This window comes from Chelon labrosus (genome assembly GCF_963514085.1).
Source record: "Chelon labrosus genome assembly, chromosome: 6".
In the NCBI taxonomy this organism is placed as follows: Eukaryota; Metazoa; Chordata; class Actinopteri; order Mugiliformes; family Mugilidae; genus Chelon; species Chelon labrosus.
In genome coordinates this window covers 9,545,872-9,569,857 of record NC_140342.1, presented here as the reverse complement: position 1 = coordinate 9,569,857, position 23,986 = coordinate 9,545,872, and the positions used below count along the sequence as shown (strand labels likewise).

General features: G+C 42.3%; 3 protein-coding genes across 4 annotated transcripts; 2 read left to right on the top strand and 1 right to left on the bottom strand.

Annotated features, from left to right (window-relative positions):
* The first annotated feature begins 627 nt into the window (after positions 1-627).
* Positions 628-9,744, top strand: dipk1aa (divergent protein kinase domain 1Aa). Of its 2 annotated transcripts, XM_084547408.1 has the most exons (6): positions 628-726; positions 5,033-5,167; positions 5,269-5,376; positions 5,482-5,658; positions 5,759-5,893; positions 6,032-9,744. In XM_084547408.1, the coding sequence occupies exons 1-6, from the start codon at positions 673-675 to the stop codon at positions 6,710-6,712; spliced, it is 1,290 nt and encodes a 429-aa protein (XP_084403534.1). In that variant the 5' UTR covers positions 628-672; the 3' UTR covers positions 6,713-9,744. The 2 variants fall into 2 exon arrangements, with proteins under 2 accessions (XP_084403534.1, XP_084403533.1); XM_084547407.1 differs by lacking the exon at positions 628-726 and having other exon boundaries at positions 4,386-5,167.
* On the bottom strand, positions 9,695-12,832 carry rpl5a (ribosomal protein L5a). Its single transcript, XM_084547409.1, has 8 exons — positions 12,698-12,832; positions 12,304-12,373; positions 12,040-12,155; positions 11,822-11,956; positions 11,517-11,719; positions 10,923-11,100; positions 10,099-10,187; positions 9,695-9,887 (listed from the first exon to the last, which is right to left on the bottom strand). Exons 1-8 carry the CDS (start codon positions 12,698-12,700, stop codon positions 9,785-9,787), a joined length of 897 nt encoding a protein of 298 aa, XP_084403535.1. The 5' UTR covers positions 12,701-12,832; the 3' UTR covers positions 9,695-9,784.
* An 8,214-nt stretch (positions 12,833-21,046) lies between these two features.
* Positions 21,047-23,949, top strand: gfi1aa (growth factor independent 1A transcription repressor a). Its single transcript, XM_084546374.1, has 6 exons — positions 21,047-21,476; positions 21,622-21,816; positions 22,311-22,717; positions 22,911-23,048; positions 23,236-23,401; positions 23,556-23,949. Exons 1-6 carry the CDS (start codon positions 21,365-21,367, stop codon positions 23,732-23,734), a joined length of 1,197 nt encoding a protein of 398 aa, XP_084402500.1. The 5' UTR covers positions 21,047-21,364; the 3' UTR covers positions 23,735-23,949.
* The last annotated feature ends 37 nt before the right edge of the window (positions 23,950-23,986 follow it).

Sequence of the window (23,986 nt, the reverse complement as noted above, 5' to 3'; positions counted from 1 at the left end):
GTGATATGTCGCTTTCTGCATTACTCACGAGTCCTGTGGATAAAATAAATAGGGGCAAAACGTTATATAAATTGTGGCCACGTGTTGGCGCCACTGCATTAAGTGGCGCTGACGGTTAATTTTTGGATGACACAGGACGTTGCGTCTCTTGGAGTTGCCAAAATAAAACTACTTTTATTGTGAAAGATGTAGCACACGTTCTAATTACTCGTGTTTGTTAGCTTGACACAATCATAATTTTCAGAGATGAGCAACCAGCACAATAACTCGACGGTATACGCGCAGGATCGCGTCAGTGGATGCGCTATGACAAAAAACAGGTTTTGTCAGTTTGTCTGACAACCCGAAAACTTAAGAAAATCTGATTGGCAGACCAACAATCTGCGCCTGCGCCTTGAACCTGCATTTTTTTCCTTGGCTTGAGGTATGTTGGTCCTCTTGAAAAATCGCCAGCTGCTGCAAAGAGCAGAGGAGAAGGCAAGGTGCAATATCAGTGCGAACAGCTAGTCTGTGGTCGTGGATCATAGTGTGAATGACATCGGATAATATGTAGTGTTTTTTTTTTTTTTTTTTTCGTCCCAGTCGTTTGATGTGGAAGCCGCTTTCTCCTCCCGTGTGTTTTGGATGATCTCCCACTGCCAGGTCCACGTATTGAGATGATCTATTTTTGTGATGGCGAAGGGTCTGTTTCCACGGGCCTGGGTGAAAAAGTCTTTCTACTTTCAGGTAACGTCGCTAATCGATAATCGCTGATTGTAGTTTTGGTCAAAACGAAGTGATCCGGTGTGTTTAATGTTGTCGTCGTGGAGTCACATCAGACTGACAGCTGGCAGTAAACAAGGCTCAAGGCTGCTCTGATGGGGATTGTGAGTTGTCTGATTGATACCTGATGAATGTGACTAATGTTGGGGGGAAAAAATAGGTTGGCAGCCTTTCTGAAGACCCACAATGGTTAGTGTAGAGCAGAGAGGAGGCCCACCTCTGAGGATGTCTGTATTCCATGAGGAGAAATGTCATTATTTTAATTTCTTCTCCTCGCATTTGACTTAAAGATGCCAAGACTTTCCCTCACAGTTGTCTCATCACCATCAGCAGTGCCAGCAGGGCAGCTGTAATCCTGCTGCTTGGGTCCTGATTTGGGTACCAGTCGCCTGCTGCCAGAAACTTCCCCCTTAGAAGCTTATGCAAGATGAAGAGAGTAGCTACATGGTTGCATTTTTCTTGGTGAGAGCAACCACCTTTTTTTCTGCATTACAGCATACGGTACTGTTGGTTTGTTTCAGGTTTGGAGCTACAGTCTGACGGTTGAAGTCGTGTGAAAGCTGAATTGTGTGGTGCCCGGAAGATGAAACGTGATGGCTGAGCAGATTTCATAGAGTTTCATGCAATATTTATTTCATCCTGGACTTGTCAAAGGAGTTATCACACCCTTACACACACCCAAAGACAATGCTGTGCATAGGTGTTTTATTTATTTTTTTCAGTCCTGATGCAATAGAGAAACGTATGTGTTTGTCATGTTCCTGTTTTATCGCAGAGATTTGCAAGTCACTAGAGACTTCTGGCAAAGTACACTTGTCATGATAATTTGGCAAACACTGTGTATTTTATAGCGGGTACAGCTTGAGATCAGTTAGTACCTTTTGTACTGAGGTAAAATACACTCACAGGTCAACACACCTACGTAACGCAAACTGGCTTGCCAAATCTTAAAAGAAGTCGACACACCAAAGTGTACTGGCAGAGAGTGTATACGTGTTAGTGCAGGTCCAAGATTCCAAGAAGAAAGGCTATCCGGATAAATTTGCAAACCAAAAAAGCAGGACAACAGATTTAAGGGACTTTCAGGTTTTAGTTTACTGCAAACTCAACATATGTCACACAAATATGTATGTATGGGAGTAAACTGTGCAGCCAGAAAACAGAAAACAAATAGCTTTACATGAATAAGCCTGTTTGATCAAGAAATGTTTAAAAAGCCACATGAGAACTGGCTATGGAGGGATTTAATGTGTCTCTATAGGCAAGTTTCACTCATTAGCCATTAGTTAATGTCATTAGTGACATTTTAGCCAATAGTAACGTCATGAGATTTGGGAGATAAATGGATCATGGGCAAACTACAGGCCATCATCACCAACCCTTATCTACATGATACATGATACACTGTATATGTAGGTACGATACTGCAGATCCTTTTGCAGTGCAGCCACAGCTGGAATATAAGAAGCTAATGCTGGGTAACTGAATCTATCTGTTGACAGGTGGTAATCCTACAGTTTGCACTATAGGTTTTGCGCTAAGTGGGTTCATTCGGCTATGTACATTTCATTCAACTCTTAACTCTTTTCTTTTCTGCAGGACTCATTACATGACTCCCATTATCATCAGTGTTATTGTCGGTATCCAGCATGAGCTGCTGCCACCTTAACTGCATTACACTGCTATACATTTTAAGGACAGTTTATTCAAATACAGTGTAATACACTTTTTACTCAGTTAAGCTCCTGGGCCTCTACATATCTGTCCATGTTACCTACAGAAATGTTAATATTTTAGCACCTTTTTGACATTTCTAATCTCCCTACATGGGCATTTATCTAATGTTTCCCTTGTGAGGTTAGACACTGCATACTGTATTAGGTCCCGGGGGAAGACGAGATGCTGTAGATGACCACAAGGGATTAATGAAGGATTAAGCTCTTTGCTGCTCAAGTTTCACTTCTGTAACGTAGAGTCTGCATCATGTGCGTGTTTGCCCAGACACACCACCAGACAGTCAACCTGCACACATGACTCAAAGTCAGTCGTCTGCTACGAGCATTTTTTTGATCCCACAGTATTGTCTGGGCATGTTTCATGAGCGTACAAATTCCTATCTACAGGGCACCTTCATACGTGGTCCAATCTGACAATAATGTGTACTGTTTGTTCTCCCCCGATATCCCCCGTCTCCCACCCTGGCTCCCGGTATCCGTTTGTTCAGCACACGAATTGTTTAAAAGCAAAGCTTCAGCTCTGCAGAAAAGTGGCTGTTAAAGCTCTAATAATCTGCGGTAGTAAATAGACAATTGTATTAAATCCACCTCAGGGAAGGCAGCTCAGTAAAGTTATGGTTTTCCCACGTGCTCTCTTTGTTTTTCTTGGGTATTTACTTATTTCATTAGGTCATCTCATTTGCCAGAACCCTATAAACAATCTGAATTTCTTTCAGTAATCTGACCCTCTGTGTCTGTGTGTGTGATTGTGGATCTGATGCTTTAATTTACGTTGCAGTTTGTATGGACCAAAAACAGAAAGATCTTACATCCTGTTTACACCCTACAGTAATTACAGCACATCAAAGATCAAAAAGCTTCTGTCCCTGCCACACTGGCTGCATATTTTGTTGAGATTTGGAAACACTGCTGAAGCTGGAAGAGAAGCGCGGTACTTTGCCAAAATACACCCAACGTAAGCAGTTCCAGCCATGTGATCAAAGAGAGAACCAAAAGGACTTTATCCTCCCAAGTGCAGCAAAGTCCTTGGAGAATGAGTAACTGCAGTTTTGTTTTGTTGAAGTTGAGTATTGTGGCTCATGCAGAACAGACAGTTTGACCCAAATTCTTTTTAACTGCTGAGCTGTGCCTTGCAACGACTTGCTCTTCATGGTTGTATTTAATTATTCCCTTACTGTATGTGCAGCTGAAATGATCATCAGGTGATTTGTCAATCATTAGAATATTAATTCCAATAGAAAAATCCATTTTAAGTAGTTTAGCATAAGTGGAAACTTAAATGGTATTGTCTTAGCAGTGCTATCACCATCGCTTTAGACTCTGTAACAACAGACACTGTAAAGTCCAAATGTCTGACAATTATCTGATGTATTGCCATGAAACTTGGCTTAGACCTCATGACCACTTAGTGGGTGAATATGAGTTACTTTGATGAACCCTTGACTCTTTGTGTAGCACCTATCCGCTGTTTCACCCTTACCCACTGATATCTCAACAACTAAAGAAGTGATAGGGAGAACATTTTTTCCTTGGTCCCCTGAATACTAATGACTACACTGACTTATCTTCTAGAGCCAGCCTTAGTTTCGGTTCAATGTGTAGTTTTATAACCTACAATAGTGATGACATTCCCTTCAGGCTCAGCTGTGCTGGTTAGGGTGTGGTTAGTCCTAATTTGCAAATATGTAAGATTGCCATCTTGCTAATGTTAGCATCTAGCTCAAAGCACCACTGTTCCTAACTACAAGCCCTCAGAGCTGTGTTTTAATATGAATAACTGATTTGTCATTTAACTTCAGGTTGACAGTAGTTTTAACGACGACAAACATTTGCTTTACAATTATGTTGTGGTTTTTTAGTTTTCTTTATTTACTCGGTTCTGGATATTTTTGTTATTTTTTTATCATAGTAAAGTGAACATCCATTACGTTTATCATCTCACATAATCATTTGCAGACTGTGTTGCCTTATCGGCTGTCAGGTTCGTTTTTCTACTAACTAAAAATTTGTTTTTAGCGTGTTATGTCACCTACACACATATGTATAGTATTTATACCCCGCAGTTCAGTTTTATCACCAAATAAGTTGCTAACTGCATTAACTTGCACAGTGCCACAGAAACAAGAGGACATCCTGTTTAGAATATTGTTAGACATGTGATGTGTGTATCCTGTGACTCAGGCAGTAATTAGATATTTTTTTTTTAAATCAGCCATAACAGAAAAGGTATGTCATGCTGGAACTGCTGGACCTCCAGCTACAAATCCATTTTCCAGCTCAGTGAGCTATTGTTGCACATAGTGACTAACCGCACATACAGTACCCTGTCATGGGACACCCCATGCTGTCACCATGGTAACATATTATGTGATCAGGGTTGATTGTCTTTTTCAACACTTTCGCTCATTTTTGTTCGTACGGGCAGCAAAATGGATACAGAGTACTGCAGCTTAATTTTACAACAGTCTGAATTACATTCATGTCGTTCCGCTCCTTGTTCATTTTTTCATGATCCTTCTGCTCCGCGTTCACAGGCTCGGATCTCCTTTGTGCGGGTAAAGTACCTGTTCCTAACATGGCTGACTGTGCTGGTGGGGAGCTGGGTGCTCTATGTGCAATACTCCGCCTACACAGAACTGTGCCGAGGACACGAGTGCAGGAACGCCATTGTGAGCTCATGCATTTATTTAAAAGTGACTGTGGTCTGAAAATGAAAGTGTGCTAAAGCTATTTAAGACCTAAAAAAGTAATATCGCTCTCTTTCTCCAAGTGCGATAAATACAGGAGGGGAATCATCGATGGGTCTGCTTGCAGCAGTCTGTGTGACAAAGAAACTCTGTACATGAGCAGGTGCCTGTCAACGCAGCCAAATAACCAGGTAGGAGACTATTGTGCCTTTTGTTAAATGATGAGATGATCAACTGATGGCAACTTTGATCATTTGTCATGTTACATGTTTGTGTGGCATCCCTGTGTTTACCAGGTGTACACAGGAAGCTGGGGAGACCACGATGGGATCATTCGCTGTAAGCTGGGGGAGGTTGTGCACTACGAGCTGGGCGAGGAACCAGAACCACGGAGAGAAGCCCCGGTGTTCGACAAGCCTACAAGAGGCACCTCAGTGGAGAAGTTCAGAGAGATGGTCTTTAATCACCTCAAGGTAAAGAGGACTTGAGTGAGAAGAGTTTAGACAAAATCAAGTCTCTAATGGACTAAGGCCTAGAACAATACTTCTTTGTTTTTCTTTCTCGGTCCACCAGTCCAAGCTTGGAGAGCAGACCTCGAACCTTGCCAGCCTTGTCAGCCAGATACTCTCTGTCGCTGATGGCAACAGAGATGGACGGGTATCACTGCCAGAAGCCCGCTCTATGTGGGCCCTTCTGCAAATGGACGAGGTATCGTAAGCCTCTGAATATCATTATCAACGTTTTTTTTTAGTTTTTTTTTCAGTTTCAGTTTTCATACATGATGTCAACGTGGTGTAAAAGTATATCTGCAAATTGGTGAGACAGATTTCTGCTCTGTTCATTGAGGTGCTGCTTGGCATGCTGCTCCAGGACCGTGGACACACTCCTCGCCTCCTTGGTTACTGTGGAGACCTGTATATGACGGAGCGTATCCCCTATGGACCACTGTATGGATTATCTCTACCTTGGCCACTTGTATCCTGGGTGCCCAGTGGTGTGCAGCGCACTATCGACCAGTGGTTCACCCCTTCCTGGCCTCGCAAGGCTAAGATCTCCATGGGCTTGCTGGAGCTTGTGGAAGACATTTTCCATGGAACCTACGGCAGCTTTCTGATCTGTGACCTTGCTGCAGCGCACTTCGGTTACACCGACCGCCATGAGCTCCGTCTGACTAACACTCGAGCAGTGGTTCCCGAGGACGAGTTCAGACGTACCATGCGAGTACTGAAGTGTGAGACGGACGCCGACTGTGTTTATGGGGCAGACTGCCAAACATCATGTGACTTGACGGAGAAACGGTGCAGGGAGGAGCCGGCACAGCCAAATTTGGCAAAAGCGTGCGGGACACTGAAGGACTACCTCCTGCGCGGGGCACCGTCAGGTATGAGAGAGGAACTTGAGAGGCAGTTGTACGCCTGCATGGCTCTCAAAGGTAATGCTGGGCAGATGAACATGGAGCACTCACTTATTCTCAACAACCTGAAAGCGCTGCTGTGGAGACAGATCTCACACACAAAGGACTCATGACAAGGCCAGTCAGTTTTTCATGTAGAACTGAGTGGAGAATATGCTGTGATTTAGAGTAGCGAATTAAATTTTTATCAACTTCTAACACTTAAAAATGGTCAGACTGATGGTCCTACCTCCTCTATTTCGATTTCAAAAGTTAGGGGCCTGGACAACTTTCTTTATTAAGACTACAATATACTGAATGATTGCATGTTGCCACCGGTCACACTTAAAGCTATTCATATGAACATGTCGTATTGTATTGTATTGTTCACTACAGTGGAATGTCATTAAGGTACCTGGTTAAAAAAATGAATGATTAACAGATTTTACTGTTGTTAGTTTCTAGAGCTGAAAGACTAAGCTGTTGTTTCTCCCACAAAATCATTCTGATATTTGCGGGGCACCGTGTTTTTAGAAAGATGACTTTATTCCATTCAGGAAAACACTAGAAACTAAGTGTCCAAGCTCCACATTTAAAGAACCAGTGTCTAAGATTTAGAGGGATCTGTCTGCAGGCTTGGAATATAGTATTCACTTTATTTTTCCATGAGTATTTAATCAGTGTTGTCATTAACTTAGAGCCCATCATATCTACATGATAGAGCAGATTCTCTTCCACAGAGCTGCCATGTCCCTATAGCAGCCTAGAATGGACAAACCAAATGCTGGATGTAGACCTTTTGGATGTTTGCGCTGAAGTGGCAACCACCTAAACTGATGAACAAGATAGTTTGCTAAGCTGATCCATCTGAGAAGTCGTCCTTAGAAACTTCGAAGGGCAGGAACTTTCAAAAAGTTACAGACACACCAAACAGACAGCAAAGAATTACTGGCATCGAAGACCGACTGTGATTGGGCTTGGGCCAAAAAGTTGAACTTGAACACACTACAAAAACAACACCCAACAGCAAGCTGGCACATATTATCTGCTCCTGAGTGACAGGAAATTACTCTTCCAGGAAACCGTACTATTAGCTGGCAGGCTAGGAGGCTAGGAAGAGCTACAAACCGTTGTACAAACCTGGGCTGTCCTGAAGTATGCTGACAAGATGGTCTACATTTTATTTATTCCAGACGATCATGTCGAAAATCTAATCTTTTCTCAATGACAGTAGTATAGTTCAATGTTCGGAGCAGATAAAGATGTAAAATTCGAAAACCCTTCTGCACACCCTTTGAATGTAAAATTTTTGTCATTTCCATTTTACACTTCTTTTGCTCTGGTTGTCTAATGAAGAGCCAGTCAGAGTGATCTCCCTCACTGTCCATTCAGCCACTGGTTCAAATGGCCGAAAAGACCATTAGTTTGGTGTATCACACCATCTACTCAGACGTCTTCTCTCTGGATGTCAGTGAAAGTAACTGTAGCTCAACTTTTAGTAACTCCAACATGAGCCACTCAGTTTGACTAGTGTTTTAGCATTAAAATTACATTAAATATCGACACACATGTATAAACACATATGCTGGCATAGATTACCAGCATAATTTGACTGCTGCATTGGTTCATTGCAGCTGGATAAACCAAGCATAAAATGGATTTTATCAAAGATTGTCTGCTTCAGGGAAAGGGAGGGTTGAGAGATGGTATTCAATTGGTTGTCATCTGCAACATCACCACTAGGTGTCACTAAATCCAACACACTGGTCCTTTAAGTGTATTTAAAATATACTATATTCAGATAGCTCCCTAATTTTGTCTATGTTCCTATGAAGCTCCGTAACATCACTGGGGAGCGGTAAATGGCCTTGTTTTTATATAGCGCTTTGTTACTCAAAGCGCTTTACAGTCACAGACGCATCTACCCATACTCGGAGTTTAGTGTCTTGCTCGAGGACACTTCGGTATGTGGCGCATTCCGGGGATCGAACCCTCTGATTCGTGGACCACCCACTCTGCCTCCTAGTGGAGTGCTCCAACAGTTCTTTCACATTTTACAACATTGTCAGCTGCACCCGGCCTAAAATATACCTTCATGTTTATTGAAACAAAAGGTCCTGACAGTCATACATCCCCATATTATCAAATAATGGTCTCTGGTGAGATGAAGGTGTCTGTGACTGACAGATATGTAATTATTAGTATTTACAGAGATTGGTTTCAAAATTTCCAGGGGATTGTTTGACAATAGCCAGAATGAAGCTTTAACAAGTTCAGATCAGTAACACACTGAAGTAAAAATTTGAATGAATTAGTTTAGGTATTGAACAGATGTCTCCGTACAGCACCAGCAGACTCTTTATTTCAATGAGCACTGAAGCTGTCCTGGTGGCTTTTCCTTTAGCCGTCACTTGAGTATAACCTCAGAAACTTCAACCTTGACAATGTGATGGTTTGTCAGTATTCCACAAATGTTACCGTTACCGTTGTCAGTGTACTGCACTACGCTGTACATTTTCAACCTTTAACCCTCAATGACAGAAGAATTTATGTATTTAATTTGCGAATGTTACTTATTTGCATTTCTCACTGAAATGAGCACTTGTGGTAATGTATTATATCCTTGTTTAGATTGTATGTCACAGTACCATAGAGATCATGCTGAAGTCATTTAATGAATGTTTACCATTTGCTGGACATACTGATTGAAACTTATGACATTTGATGCTGTACAAAAGAAACATTTCCATGAACTTTTCCATATATTGCTGAAACAAACCTGTGACTGAGACAACCTGACTTGCTTACCTAGACAGACCTGACCTGTATAGCATGTTAAGCAAGTTTGATTTCTAAAAATGTACAAGATGTTTACTAATAGAAGAAACCAGCATGACTTTGCACAATTAAACTGCATTCCACTTCAGTGTAGGTTGTTAACTCTTTTTCTAGGTTCTTCTTAAAATGCACTGTGCTGTAATCACAATGAATCATCACATGGATTAAGGATCATCACGGTAAATATTAACCACGGGTGTAATTTAAACGCAAAAGAGGGTATAAAGTTCCCTTGAAAACTTCCAACCAACCACACCAGAATCTGTTTAATGAGTACATAAAGACACAGTCAAAAGTTTGAGTTTGAAATAAATTTATTTGTCTGTGATGTGTGTTGTGTTTTTGCAGCAGAGATCTGTGCCGACCCTCTAACCGTCCCCTGCTTCTTGTTCTTGTGCTCGTAAGAAGCTGGCCTTTTTCTGGGCGACGCGATCCTTCCTCTGTGCCAGAGATAACTTGGCGCGATTCCACCTGCCCGGAAAGACACAACGGCAGCTCCATTAACATTCAGCACATTAGAGGACAGAAATGATTGCTCATGACTGGGAAGATCACATTACAGCTATTCAAGGCTTTGACAGGGACTTGGAATTAAGTAAGAGCAGTTCTTTTTTTGTGGGAATCAACAATGTAACTCGGGCATTTCAGGCAAGGACAGAAAGTATGCAACTTGGGAACCCACCTCTTCTTCTTGACGTCTTTTTTGGGTTTCTTTTCGTGTACGGGGTTCGCTCTGATGGCGGCGTGGGCTTTTTTATACATTTCTTCTACCTGAAAATCAAAATGGCACACGTTTAAGTACCATGTCGAGATATTTCACTCCACGCATGATGGTTCGTCTCGCTTCTCTCAGCCCCGTCTTGAAAAGGACAGTAAACATCAGCCGTTGCAAATGAAGGACCAACTACATTTTGCTCAGCGTGCTTTGTATCATCATCAAGAAGCAGAGAACCAGACACATCAATCAGTTACAGAAACCAATCCTTCTGCTCTATGTGCAGAAGCTTCAAGTCAGGTGACAGTGTAACTAATGTTTTTATTTGCATCAAACAATCTTACACACACCATCGTGCCAGGTTGGAATAGGTCACATTTGACACACATGCTCTTATCAGTTCCAAGTTTGGACTTTGTTTTTGCAGCTTATAAAACAGTAACTACTTTATATTCAATTTGCATTCAGCATTTGCCTCTGTAAACGCTTAAAAAGGCCAGTGCAAACAAACACTAGGGATGGAGCAGCAGGGGAGACTTCAGAGCTGTGATCAAACAGAGCAAAGAGCAGAACATTTTACAGTTTTATTATAAACCTCTTGGCGCCCTCTGCTGGACAAATGATGTAATAATGACACTGCCCTGAAATTACCTGTACCTATTTTCTTGTCAGTGCAGGATTTATAATGATTTGCTGAACATAAATCCTAATTATATTAAAAGAAAAAACAAAAATCACATAGCCAGGGATGTGTGGTCTCTAAACAAGAAAGGGAAGAGCTGGCATCTTACTGTGTCTGGCGTGACTCCGTTCTTGATGAAGCGAGAGAACTGTTTCTTGTAGGCGTCCTCGTCCTCCTCCATCAGGTAGGACATGTAGTCGGCCACATTCATGCCCATGATGTGTTTGCGATGAACCTCTGCGTTAAACTCTTTGCTCTCTGTGTCGTAGCCGGGGAAGCGCTTTAGACTGGAAACGAGAAGGGTTCAAGGATTCAGTCGAGGGATGCAGCATCCCCAGTGTCTAACAAATCTAGTTTCTCGTAATTATGATCTGTATTCTAACACAACGACGGATGTTTGCTTTGGTTCATCTCGCTTCTCTCAGCCCCGTCTTGAAAAGGACAGTGAACGTCAGCTAGTGCAAATGAAGGACCAACTACATTTTGCTCAGCATGCTTTGTATCATCATCAAGAAGCAGAGAAGAACCAGCAAACAAGACACAAACTCATCAATGACTCCCCACACAGACACCATGCCAGGCATCATGTTGTAGAGAGGAGACTTCTCTATTGTTTCTCTTCTCTTTTGGTGCGGAAGTGGAGTTGCAAAACATCCTAAAACCATTCTACGTCCACAGAGTGGCGCTCTCACGTAATACTGACCTGTGAGGAATGGCCAGTCCTCCGTCGACCGCCCCTTTCAACGCTCCAAACACCTTGTTCCCTGTGGTGGTTCTGGCAAGACCCGCGTCCAGGTAGCAGGTGAAGGCGCTCGGCTGACCGTCCACACTCTCCACATTGAACTCGTCGCCCGTCACCTCCACTTGGCCCTCGTACACCTGGTCCATTCCGAACTTGTGCAGCAACTGGAGATCAAATAAAGAACAACTTATGTTACTTTGGCTCCTACAATCTGAAACTGACCTCCCTATCACACACACTCGCTGCCACTTTCAGTGTGTTCTTACCCGGCGGGCCAGCAGCAGCCCCGTGCAGTAGGCCGCAGCGTAGTTTGTGAGGCCTACAGCGATGCCATATTTGGGCAGCTCATGAGAATAAGCGGCACACACAATCTGGTCTCCTTCGATCTTTGCATAGGCGATCTGGAAAAGAGACATAGAAGGGTGAGTCAGGTCCCCTGCAACATGTTGGCACATGAGTTTCACTCAGTCTTCCAGTCACTCACCTGGCAGCAAATGTCCCTGTTGGAGAACCTGACGATCATCCGGTATTTAGGAGTGTTGTACTTGTTCTTATCCTGAACAACCAGGCGCTTGCGAGCAAAGTAGTCGGTTTTCCCCTCTGATAAGACAACAATTTTCAAAAATGACTGAAAACATCAGCAGATTTTCACACATGTCCTGAAAATAGTCAAAGAGAACTCAATTAAACAAATGAAACATAAATATAATATTAAAGGGCTGGCATTACAGTGAGGGCTGACATTTACCTCTCCTCCTCCTGAATTTGACTTCATATCTCTTGAAGTAGGCCTTGCTCTTCACCACTTTGACGAAACCCTGAGAAGAAATGAAGAGTCAGCATGTTACAACGTTGGCTCTGAAGAGAAGAGACGCATACCCACGCGCAACTAAGCTAACAAGTGTCGACAGTGTGACAAAAAGCGGATTTACTGTTTAAATGCAAGAGGTCGGCTGAGGTTTCATCAGCCATGAACCGCCACGCTGGAGCAGAGCAGTACGCCGGCCCGGAACAGCGCAGCAGCAAGGAAACATCCAGCACCATCTCACACTCAAACCCACCCTAACACTTATATATCCTCAGATACATGTCGATACAACTGTATTGTCCACATTATATGCAGATGGGCATGATTTACTCACCATTTTGGGGTGATTTAACTCCTCTTCTACCTGGACTCTGTAGCGGTCTCAGGATGCGGAAGACTCCTGACGTTGCTCCTTTTCCAGCAGGACGTCGCATCGCCAGCGCCCCCTGCTGCCCCGGAGGAGGACACCACACACAGCCCGACAGAGGGCAGCAGCCACACGGGACAGCAGGGTTCACTCACTCTCTGCAACTCTGATTTAGTCAAGTGGGGTTTCGTTTGATTTTTAATAACAGTGTAAATAAATACATGCTAATGATGATTTACTATAGGAGCTTAATGTTCATGCCGTCAGGATTCAAAGGGATTAGCTGTCAGTAAAGAGAGGATGCCGACAGAAAAAAATATTCGTGTTAAATAATAACAGTGCCAATAAAGTTAAGTAAAAAAAAAAGTGCTCGACACAAAACTAAAATATAAAATAAAACAAGCCAAAATAATTAAAAGTGCATTAATAATCTATGTTAATAATATACACTCACTTGCCAGTATATTAGGTACACTAGTGAAATAAATATCTAATATAGCAGCAGTCTAAATCTTATCTTCTTGAAAGTAATGTTATCCAGCATTAGTTTAAAATAACAGAGAGAGCTGTTGATTCAACTGTGTTTTCATTTTGGAAGCTGCAGTATTGAAATGTACTGTGTTGTACACATGTTTCTGCTATAGATAGAGATATTATAGAGCCAATAGGATACACGGCCGTAAATATATGATGGACACGATATATAAAAGTATAAAATATGGAGCGGACAAGAGATATATTGTGCGTGTATGTAAATATGTATCTCTGATATAAAGACTTACATACAAATACAGAGGTAAGTACAGTATATGAAGGATATGGATAAAACTATACAAGATATATAAATTCTGTATAAAATATATAAAACTTGCTGAGATTTCTAGAAGTGCTTAGATTTATTGCTGGACCGTTATATTAGATTGGATTTGGAGTTGTAGTGTTCATAATGTTCATAATGTTAGGGCAAGTGAGTGTATTCCAGATTGATGCAAGGCCAAAAGAAGGGTCAAATTTCTTCTGCCACATGGTGTCTTTGAATCTATAATTATATTTTAAAATCAGTTTGGGTCTGAAGCTAGAAAAGTAGCTTGATTCAAGTACCAGTAACTGCAGTCTGTGGATGTAGCAGGAGAATATACAGTATAGAAATTTATCAACAAGTGAAATCCTAAATTGTAAAAATAACTCTGTGGGTCTGTGATGCAAGTCTTTTTTCTGATGCCTCATCATTCTTGTGAAATTAAGCGACGCCACAGAATTATGATAATATGGGTTGCAAAGTTTTACGTGATGAAATCTCTAAAGCCAGGGTGGATTTAAAATCTTCAGAAAGGTCACCATATTTCACAGCTGAATCAGAAAGTGAGGCAGATTTTGGACTGAACTGGCGCCTAGCATGTATGTCATGGGTGTCCTGTATTTTCCATCATTGACTTTGTAACGTCACCTGTGGAAAAAATCACTCAAAGCCTCCATAGTCCAGTCATCAAAACCATAAACAGTAAGATTTAAAACTGTGATCTAAGTGGGTGATCCTAGGTCAGAACTATAAATATGACTCAAACATTTCTAGCGTTGCTGTGGGTGTTTAAATACTGTGGTACTCCTATGTCAATAGGTTTCAGATTTCAGCCATTGTCTGCAAATGATTCTGGATAAAGTATTAAACTTTTTTTTTATAATTAGGACGATCTGTCCACTTTTGGTCCGCTAAAAATATGAGTTCATGAATGAAAGGTGTCAGTTTCCAAACTCTACATGTGTGATATGTTATATTGGTGACACCAGCAGCTATATCACATTCAGTCATATGTTTCCATTTTCTATTTCTGACAAAGTCCTTTAAAGTGCAAATGCATATGGAAAACTGCCCCAACATACAAGTCTGACTAACTCAGTAAATGCACAGCCCAAGAGGGCGAGCATTCATCATTCAAAAGTAAGAGTGATATCACTGAGTAACAGGAATTGTAGTATCCCTCTTGTGGTTTGTACTGTTGACCCACCCTTTAAACTTACGGAGCTGTGATTCATGATGTGTCATTCAGGTTGCCCATCGTCACTCTATAACTCCCAGAGTTCATGGACGTGGACAGATATGTTTCCAAACACAACAACAGATAAGAGTCTCATTCAGAAAATCATAATTTCGCCCTTCAAGTAGAATTTCTACGTGTCGGTTCCAAATACTGTGGAGATGATATGTTATGATCTATTTTAAGACTTTTGTCCTGCTAGGTTTCACACATTTACTTCTGTTTTTCTGTGTCAAGTAACTGATACACGTTAGGCATCATTAGGCAAATAGGCACATAATGAAACAACCATGTGCCTTGGCTATCTTTTGTTCAGTTGTTATCGTTTTAATGTTCTTGTTTTTGTTGTATCACTATCTTAGTATATGTTATGGTTTCACTTCCACTATAAAGAACAGTGAAACTTTGAAAAGTTATGAAATTATAGCTATACAGGAATAAAGCTAACATGCGCAAGCTAAATTCAAAGCTAGAGCTGGCATTCGATTTGCTTAGTTTAGCATACAACCTGGAGACCGTGAAAACAGCTAGCCACATAAACAAGCACCCCTGGAGCAAACTAATTTATATTGAACTAAAATCTGAGTAGTGATGTTTCACAGCGGCTTGAAATGTTTTTCCCCCTCGCTCAGTGACTGCGTTAAGCTAACTCATCATACTGGTGAAACAGTCATGGGGGTAGTATGTTCTCAGCTTACTCTTGACAAGAAGGATACTGTATTTCCCAAAATGTCACGCTATTATTAACTAGTGCACCAATAAAAATAGCAAATAAAGTCGATAAATGCCGTCTTCACATGAGTTTGTGTTTAACAAGTAAAGTCCATCTGAACGACCCCCGCTCATGACCACGGAGAGAGAGTTTTGAGAAGGTCAGACTTCAAGAGCTGTGACGTTTGCGGGCTTTATCAGAAATGGTGGAGGAGGATGGTAATTGATATATCAGAATTTAATCATGTGGTGTTTTCATCATAATTTTATAGTATATCTGAGGAAAGTTTGATATTCCCAACAACCTCATCTTTAAAATACAGCTTTGCATTTGATACCTGGCCATTAGCATGCTAATCTGTTAGCCTAAAAGGTTTCTAGATGCCAACAGTTCCCTAACAATGGTATAATCACGATTTACAGTTGTGCTACATCTTGTACACAGAGTGTTTCATGTGCACGACTTCACATGTCTTAAGCAAGCTTACAAGTTCCCTTTTATGGCTGCATTTCTTACATTTAGCTAAGCTAGCTCTTTTCCCCATGTCCAGACTTTATGCTAAGATAAGCTTGGTAAAACTGGTAAAAAAAAAAACTACATAATAATATTTCCCCAAATGTCAGATTATTGCTTTAAAGTTACATAAACATGTATATAACAAGCATGTTGAAGTCCACTGTTTTAAAGTGGAAAAATAGTTCATTACGTGTGGGGCATGTTGCTGATGTGTGATTTGCTCTACCAGAGAATTTTAAGTATATTAGGCCACAGTTAATGCCTTGAGTTGCGTTATGGTTAACGCTCTAGCAGCTTTTGTTCCAGGAAATAAAAAATCTTTCAATGATGAGTAGTTCAGCGAGTCTATTTGTTAAGCACATCGACAACTACTGAAAAAAAAAAAAAGGAACCAGGATCTTCTGCTTTTCTGTTGAAGCAAGATAGATAAAATCCCTCACTGTCACTCTCGGTGCAGATGTTCTCAGTGTTAGATAAGAAAAGTCACAGTCACTCTTGTGGAGAGCTTGTTCATAGCTGCTCAAGCTCTGTTTCTGCAGAACTGATTTCGCAATTGAGAGAACAATTGTCCAGTCATCATTGGTAGCAGTCCTCAGCGGTTAATAAAGGTTCACAGTGGGGGAAGAGGGTGTGGTGGGTGGTGCATTTGACCTCTCCGTGTGGTCACTTCCTGAGCAAATTTTGAGGCTGAATTTCCAGTCTGAAATATAGGTATTTTGCCTTTTGTGTTCTGTACCAGTGAAATATCGAAAGAGAAAATACTTTGGAATATATTTAGTGTAACACCCACTTGTATTTTCATCTGAAAACTCAAAAAATAAGCTTGAAAGAAGATGACTTAGCAGTTGCTGTGGACTAGAAATGACTCGCAGAAAGTCACACATCAACAAATGTGTTCACAGGCACGCCACAGATAAGAAGAGTCTGTTGACATGCAACACGCTCTTGTCTTTCCTGACAGTTTTCTCACTGCTGATTGCATTTGTTTTCATTTGCAAATGGAAACACTTTAAAGGTCAACAGCAGTTGCAGAACTCATTAAAGTCCATAAAATCCATAAAGACAAACAGGTGTAGTGTGATCTGCAACATGAAATCAGGGTTAGAATTGTATGGATACACAGCCAACAGCCACGTATGCGACACACATGAACTACTCAGCAAAGTCAAATCAGTTCTGCTGAAACTAAATTGAGCTCTGCTAACTTTAACACCAGACAGAATATATCAGGGACAGCAGAGATGGTGCTGAGATGAAGCTTCTGTGTGAAAAGCCCAGCCTTCAGTTTTCTCAACCTGCCATGTTTTTTACACCCCATGCAAAAACAGACAGAGTGGTGTTTTCTTTGTGAAAACATATCCATGCAACAGACCACATGCTTGTGAGTGTCAGCTAAAAGAAACTGACACTTGCAGTAGCAGAAAAATGGCAGTGGAAATATGTCCAGTCAGGGGTTATGTTTGTAAAGGTAAGGAGACACATCTAGAGAAAGTAGAAGACGTGTGTCTGGTGGATAGTGGATTAACTAAAATGCATAGACATATAAATGGACTAAAAGAATATATGGGTTTGACTGTGCCTGTTGAACTCTGACCTTTCAAGTGGTTGCCTCACCTCCCCAGACATGCAAAGAGACACAATGACCAGGAAACACAGAGCAGCTTACTCCACGTCCACACCAACGTCCCCAATGAGATTTTCTGTGAAATTTACAACCAGAAACAGTTGTAATGGTTGCAAACAAGGGGAGCTGCTGATCACAGTGATGGATGAGGAAGGTGATTTGTGGAGTGTTTATGGCATAAATCCTAAGGATCTCCTGGACGGCGCGAGAGTTTTATTTCAGTTTCTTTTCCCTTATGTAGTGCAGCCATGCTGAGCTCATGGTATTACTCAATGCTAAATCAAAACTTACAGTAATAAGTAAATCCTTAAAATAAATCAATCAGTTTACAGCAACACAAACTCGACTACAAGGTGGTAAGATCTGAAGTGAGAGTAGGCTGTGAAAAAAACAAGACATTTGTGGACCTCCTGTGTGAAAGAAGAACTGTCTTGCGGTCTGCAGCGTCCAGTAAATCATTCATTGTGTTCTCACTCCGTCCCTATCTGGTGGCTGCAGGTGGGGGCCGCTGAGAGCCTGATGAGGTTCGGACGGCCGCTCCAGGGCGGCGGGGGTGGGTGCCTTGGTGCAGTTGAACAAGAGGGAAGGGACTAAAATCAGATTGTCTAGCTGGAGGGAAAAGAATGGAGAGAGGTTAAAAGAGAGTGAAGGGGGGTGTTAAGCTGTGGTTAGAGCTCTGGAGCCAAAGGAACTTGTGAGGGGATGAGATAGCATGATGTGGTTTTCATTGAGATGCCACAGCAGTGGAGGTGCAAAGGAGCACGCTCACACTGACTGCATGGGACTAAACAGGGGACACAAAGCAGGGAAAGTCAGTTGAGCCACAATAGGTTATTATGGCATGAATCCACCTCAAGTACATTGAGTCAAATCAGTCGCGTGTTGTTGTGTTCTGCAAACAAAAAGAGAACTGGGTGAAATCTTTCCTTTAAGTCTTACTTTCTTGAAATGACAAGTAGACTGAAGACTTGCAATATGTTTAGTTTCATCTGCAATAATAATATGTGCTTTGGTTTCACTTGTCTGATTTCAAGTGAGACTGGGGAACTTTGTAAAGAAAAAAATAGCTCACCCCTTCTCTCACAAATGAAATGTTAAAATAAAGCTGAAGAGACTCTAGAGGGGTTGCTGCAACAGATTTGTTTGTTCTGTTAGCTTCTGCTGGCCGATGTCTCATCAAACAGGCTTCATATTGCAACAGTCGGTGAGCTACTTCACTGACTGCTTCAGACTGAAATGCAGTGAGTCAAAATCAAGACAATGTCTGACAAACTTCTGTGCACTCTCCAGCTACAGTCAACATTCACATACGTGCGGTACGAAGGCTGCAGCCTCAGGTGTATTTAAAACTACGAGGACTCCCCGCAGTATCTCTCGATCCTCGCAAAGGCCAAAAGAGGTTCGAGGTTGAGCTTGAGAAAATAACCTCAGGGCTCACCAGCAATAGACTTAATTTAACCTCGTGCTACTGCGATCCGCACCTTTGACAAGGTAGACAGCTGCTGCTGCTGCTGCTGCCGCCGCCGCTGCTGCTGCTGCGAGAAGCAATGCACAAACACCCACCCTCCACCGGCTGTGATCACTGCGATTGGGCTTCTATTTCAATCACATACTCGCTGTAAGAGTACAAGAGCGAGAATCAAGGCCTGTGAGGGAAGAGGTGGTGGTGGAGGCGCAGAGGAGGGGAGGGGAGGGGGTGGGGGACACACACGAGAGGAGGCTGTGGCAGCACTGATAGCACTCTGAGCTGGGTTTCCTGTTCTGAGTCAGTGCATAACCCTAAGTTTGAATGTTGTCACATCAACCCCATCCTCCTTTGCGCCTCCTTCACTTCACTTGAGAATAATCAGAGTGCTCTCATTGCCGGGCAGAGGCTGAAATCAGCTTATCAAATGACCACATTTGATCAATAAACTAGTATGAAGTTTAGATTTTTATCCCTTTTTTGTGTGTTTGCTGCCTGCTCATCGAAGGGAGGAAAGGTGAGCATTTGTCCTTAGAAATTATTACTATTATTATTTTTTTCACAAGTCAAGGGTTCGAATGGAAATCAGTGCTGGCATGCTTGGAAATATCAGAAACTAATTGCACGCTTGCAATGAGGTCTAACAGTTCCACAAAGAAACTCAATGAAATCTGGCTTTAAGTGAGTGGAATGCAACACAATGCAAATGACTCTGGTGGACTCTTTTATCGGAACAAGAATCAGTGTTTTTGTTTGACTCTCATGCCTGACTAACCCTGAATTTCATTTCTGAGGGAGGGGAGGAGAAAGAGAGAAAGAGAGAGTGTGACTGAGTGACAGATTGTGTGAGAGTATGAGAGGGAGAGGGGGACTCTTTGAGAGCAACGTGGACAGAGACCGGTACAGTGTGTGTGTTTGTGTGTGTGTGAGTGTGTGTGTGTGTGCACGTCCTCAGAGCTGTGGATACAGTGCCTGCAGTGTCAGTGCTGCGTGAGTATGGGACATGTGTTCCAGCTTCTTGCCTCGCCTATCTGCGCTTTGCTTGCAGGTCTCTAACTCTCCGCAGCTGCATCAAACAAACTGTGTTCCCACAAGGGACGTAAAAAAAAAAGCAGAAAAAAAAATCGATAGCGCTTTGCTTTTACCTGACCTTGACCGGAGCCCAAATCTTCGCAAAGATTTGAGTTTTGAGTCTGACAGATTTCTGCTGCAAAAACATTTTGCCTCTCATGTTTTTGTAATCATTCCAGGTTGCACTTATATGTTTTTTTTTTTGTGTGTGTTTTATTCTGCGTTCAGACTAATTGGGCCTGCGTATGAGCCGGGAGGGGGTTTTAATGATGTAAAACAATAAGGCTGAAGTCAGTGCGGGTAAGTTGAAGCAGTGTCACTGTAAAGGGATACTCCGGCTCCCCACCGACAGGCTGTTGCGCATAGCGGCCGTGCTCGTCTCATTAACAGGATCACTTTACAACCAGTCAAACAAATAGGTCATTATCCATCACAGCCTGCTCTGCCTGCACTGACCGGCCGCAAACACACGCGTTTCAAAACTCTTGATTGTCTAACTGGACAATAGCCGGAATATATCTCTTTATAGTGTTCTCAGTTCATTAATGCGTTTATAAGAGACGGGCACATAAATCTCGACCCTCTTAATCAGGACTGCGCACAAATTCAATCTCGGTTTGAATTTATTTGACATATTTTAGCATCCGTGGTCATTACTTAGAATAATATCTAGAGACACATTGTGTCATAATAAAGACACAATGTGATAGAATATTGGAAAACAAACTTGGATTCGTTTCTTAAAACTCTCTAAAAATATCAGCAGATAACAATATCACTCTATTTACTGCTATATATATTCTAAATGTATATAATAACGATGCAGTCTAAACTAACGGTACTCTCCATATGTTATAAAACGCACTTATAAACTTCCTCTTATGTGATAAAGACGACTTCCATTTATAGTAGTGTACCGTATGGACACACAGTATCTTGTCTACAGTCCCATATCTGCCGCGACCCTTCGGGGGGTACGTGGTCCAGCTTTTGGCCACCTGCCCTGCGACACCTGGTAAACGACACGGCTTTCTACGCATGCGTAATAGCCTGCCAAAATCCCAACGCCGTCTCGCCTGACAACCAATAGTGTTTCAATCTGTCCAGGCAGAGATAAAGTCAGAGCAGCGTGTAGAGGAGAGAAGTGAAGTGGAGGATTTCAGACCTGAGGAGCGCTGAACGACAGACTAGAGGAGAGTTCCACGACACCATGCCGAGGTCTTTCCTGGTGAAGAGCAAAAGGGCCCACAGCTACCACCAGCCCCGGTACCTGGACGATGGCTACTATAGGCTGGACACTATACTGGCTCGGGCGTGCGCAGGTAGGTTCACTTGTGCGTAATTACGCACGAAAATGGTTGAATTACTCCAGTAGGAGCGAGTGGTTTAAAGGGAAAGCATAACAAAACAAGCACTTGTTGCGCAGTCTGTCATAACTAGTCGTTTAAGGATTCTCATGTTCTACAGAGACCAAATCTCAAGGTGAGTTTGAGGCCAAATTAGAACCGCAGGAAGATGTGTGCGCCAGAATGTCCCCTGGGTCCAGACTACAGTCCCCAGAGTCGTTGTCCTCCATCTCCCCGCTGAGCTGCTCGGGCAGCGTGTGTGACCGGTCCTCTGACTGTGATTTCTGGCGTCCCCCGTCTCCCTCTTCCTCACCAGGTATACTTAAATATCTTTTCATCTTGACAAAATTCATCAACGTCTGTTTGTCTTATTTGAAAGGCGTGGGTGCGTGGATTTCAGTTCAGATTGATTAAGTTAATAGTTTTCGTTTATATTTTTGTGCGAGTGACATTTTCAGTGCCAGATATTGTTGAAATAACGGAAGAACAATATGACCAAAATCTGCAAAATGCGCAGCACAAAATGTCGGAAATTATTTGGATTTCAAAATCAGCATCAGTGATGAACTCGGGATTACAGTGTTGACGTTGGTGATTAACACTTAAACATTTAGTCAGTTATTGCACATTTTACTTTTTTGGCGAAAACGTGACACTTGTTTTGTTTTGTAATTTACCTTTTACGCATCTTGTGTGCATTCACATGAGTCACCCCAAGTGCAATTTAAAAATGATCCGGTTGCTAAACAACTCGTCAACTGCACTCCTCAGCAATCGAATCCACTCAAACGAAATCCAAATTAATTTCAGATTCAGAGAAATGCTCCACTCCAGCAGCGGACGACGGTCACTTCAACCTCCCGCTTTTTCCTTACTCTTGGTCAGCTTACTCCGGGTCCGGGTCCGACCTGAGACATCTGGTTCAGGGGCCTTATCACCGCCACCTAAAGGGCCACAGGGAGTCTCACTCACCCGTCAGCATCTACGGGGAAGATGACAGCGGCACCGAGTCGCTTTACGCACAGCGAGGCCTCGGGCCCGGATGTTACCAGGATTATTCGTCAACGGCCCACCAAATCTGCAGGATGCGGAATGGAGACGAGCTGTATCTGGATGTGAAGCCGCAGCCGCGCGTTGCAGAAATCAAGTCTGAAAATGATTTCCTCCGCTCTAGCCTCGAGTCAAGTGGATCATATAAGTGCATTAAATGTTGCAAGGTACGTTTACTTCAGTTTTACTTAATAATCTAAATAAACTTGAGTTTACTGAACTGTAATATTTTGGTGAGCACCAATTCATATTGAAATGTCACTGCAATCATTTCTCAAAATTCACAAGCAACAATATTAGTGAATGTTTTGTGTTATCAAAATATTTTTCTTGATTTTAAATCATCGTGTTTTTCCAAAGGTGTTCTCTACGCCTCACGGGTTGGAGGTTCATGTGCGGCGGTCGCACAGCGGGACGCGGCCGTTTGAGTGTGGGATCTGCGGGAAAACCTTTGGACACGCAGTGAGCTTGGATCAGCACAGAGCGGTCCACTCTCAGGTATGGAGCTCAAACTGAAAGTGTACTATTGCACAAGCGGCTAAAACTGCTAAGGCCTTTGGGCCTTCATCCTGTGCACAAAGGCCCCTGGTGGCCACAGCTAATCGCTCTGAGATTTACACAACTTCTGTTGTTAACTAATATTTTTATTATGCCCTCCCACAATGACACTATGCATCTTTCACAGGAGAGGAGCTTCAGCTGTAAAATCTGCGGCAAAAGCTTCAAACGATCCTCCACGCTCTCCACGCACCTGCTCATCCATTCGGACACGAGGCCTTATCCGTGCCAGTACTGCGGGAAGAGGTTCCACCAGAAGTCAGACATGAAGAAACACACTTTCATCCACACAGGTGAGACGACATGTCAACTGACAGTCACAGATAAAAATAATAAAAAATAATAACAAAAAACTTGCCACTGTTGCCTCATTGTGCGTAATGCTGCGCGCATAATCCTGACATGGCCTGACTTTTTCCTAACTGCGTGATTTCGTTCCCGCTGCAGGTGAGAAGCCGCACAAGTGCCAGGTTTGCGGGAAGGCCTTCAGTCAGAGCTCCAACCTAATCACGCACAGCAGGAAGCACACGGGCTTCAAACCTTTCGGCTGCGACCTCTGCGGGAAAGGTTTCCAGAGGAAAGTTGACTTGAGGAGACACAAGGAGACGCAGCATGGACTGAAATAATATGACTTTTAAATTAAATCCTGCACTTTGAATGTATCCGATTGTCATGTATTAGTTTGTTGTATTGGCCTTTCCCCCCCTCTGTTGACCTATTTAGACTGAATTATTCTACTTGTCTATTTATCAGCTGTGTTTTACACTTTATTATTATTATTATTATTATTATTATTATTAATATTATTATAAAAAGATATCAGTTCATTTCCAAAGCTGAATATTTGGGCCAGCTTTTTAAAATCTCATTTGTAATAT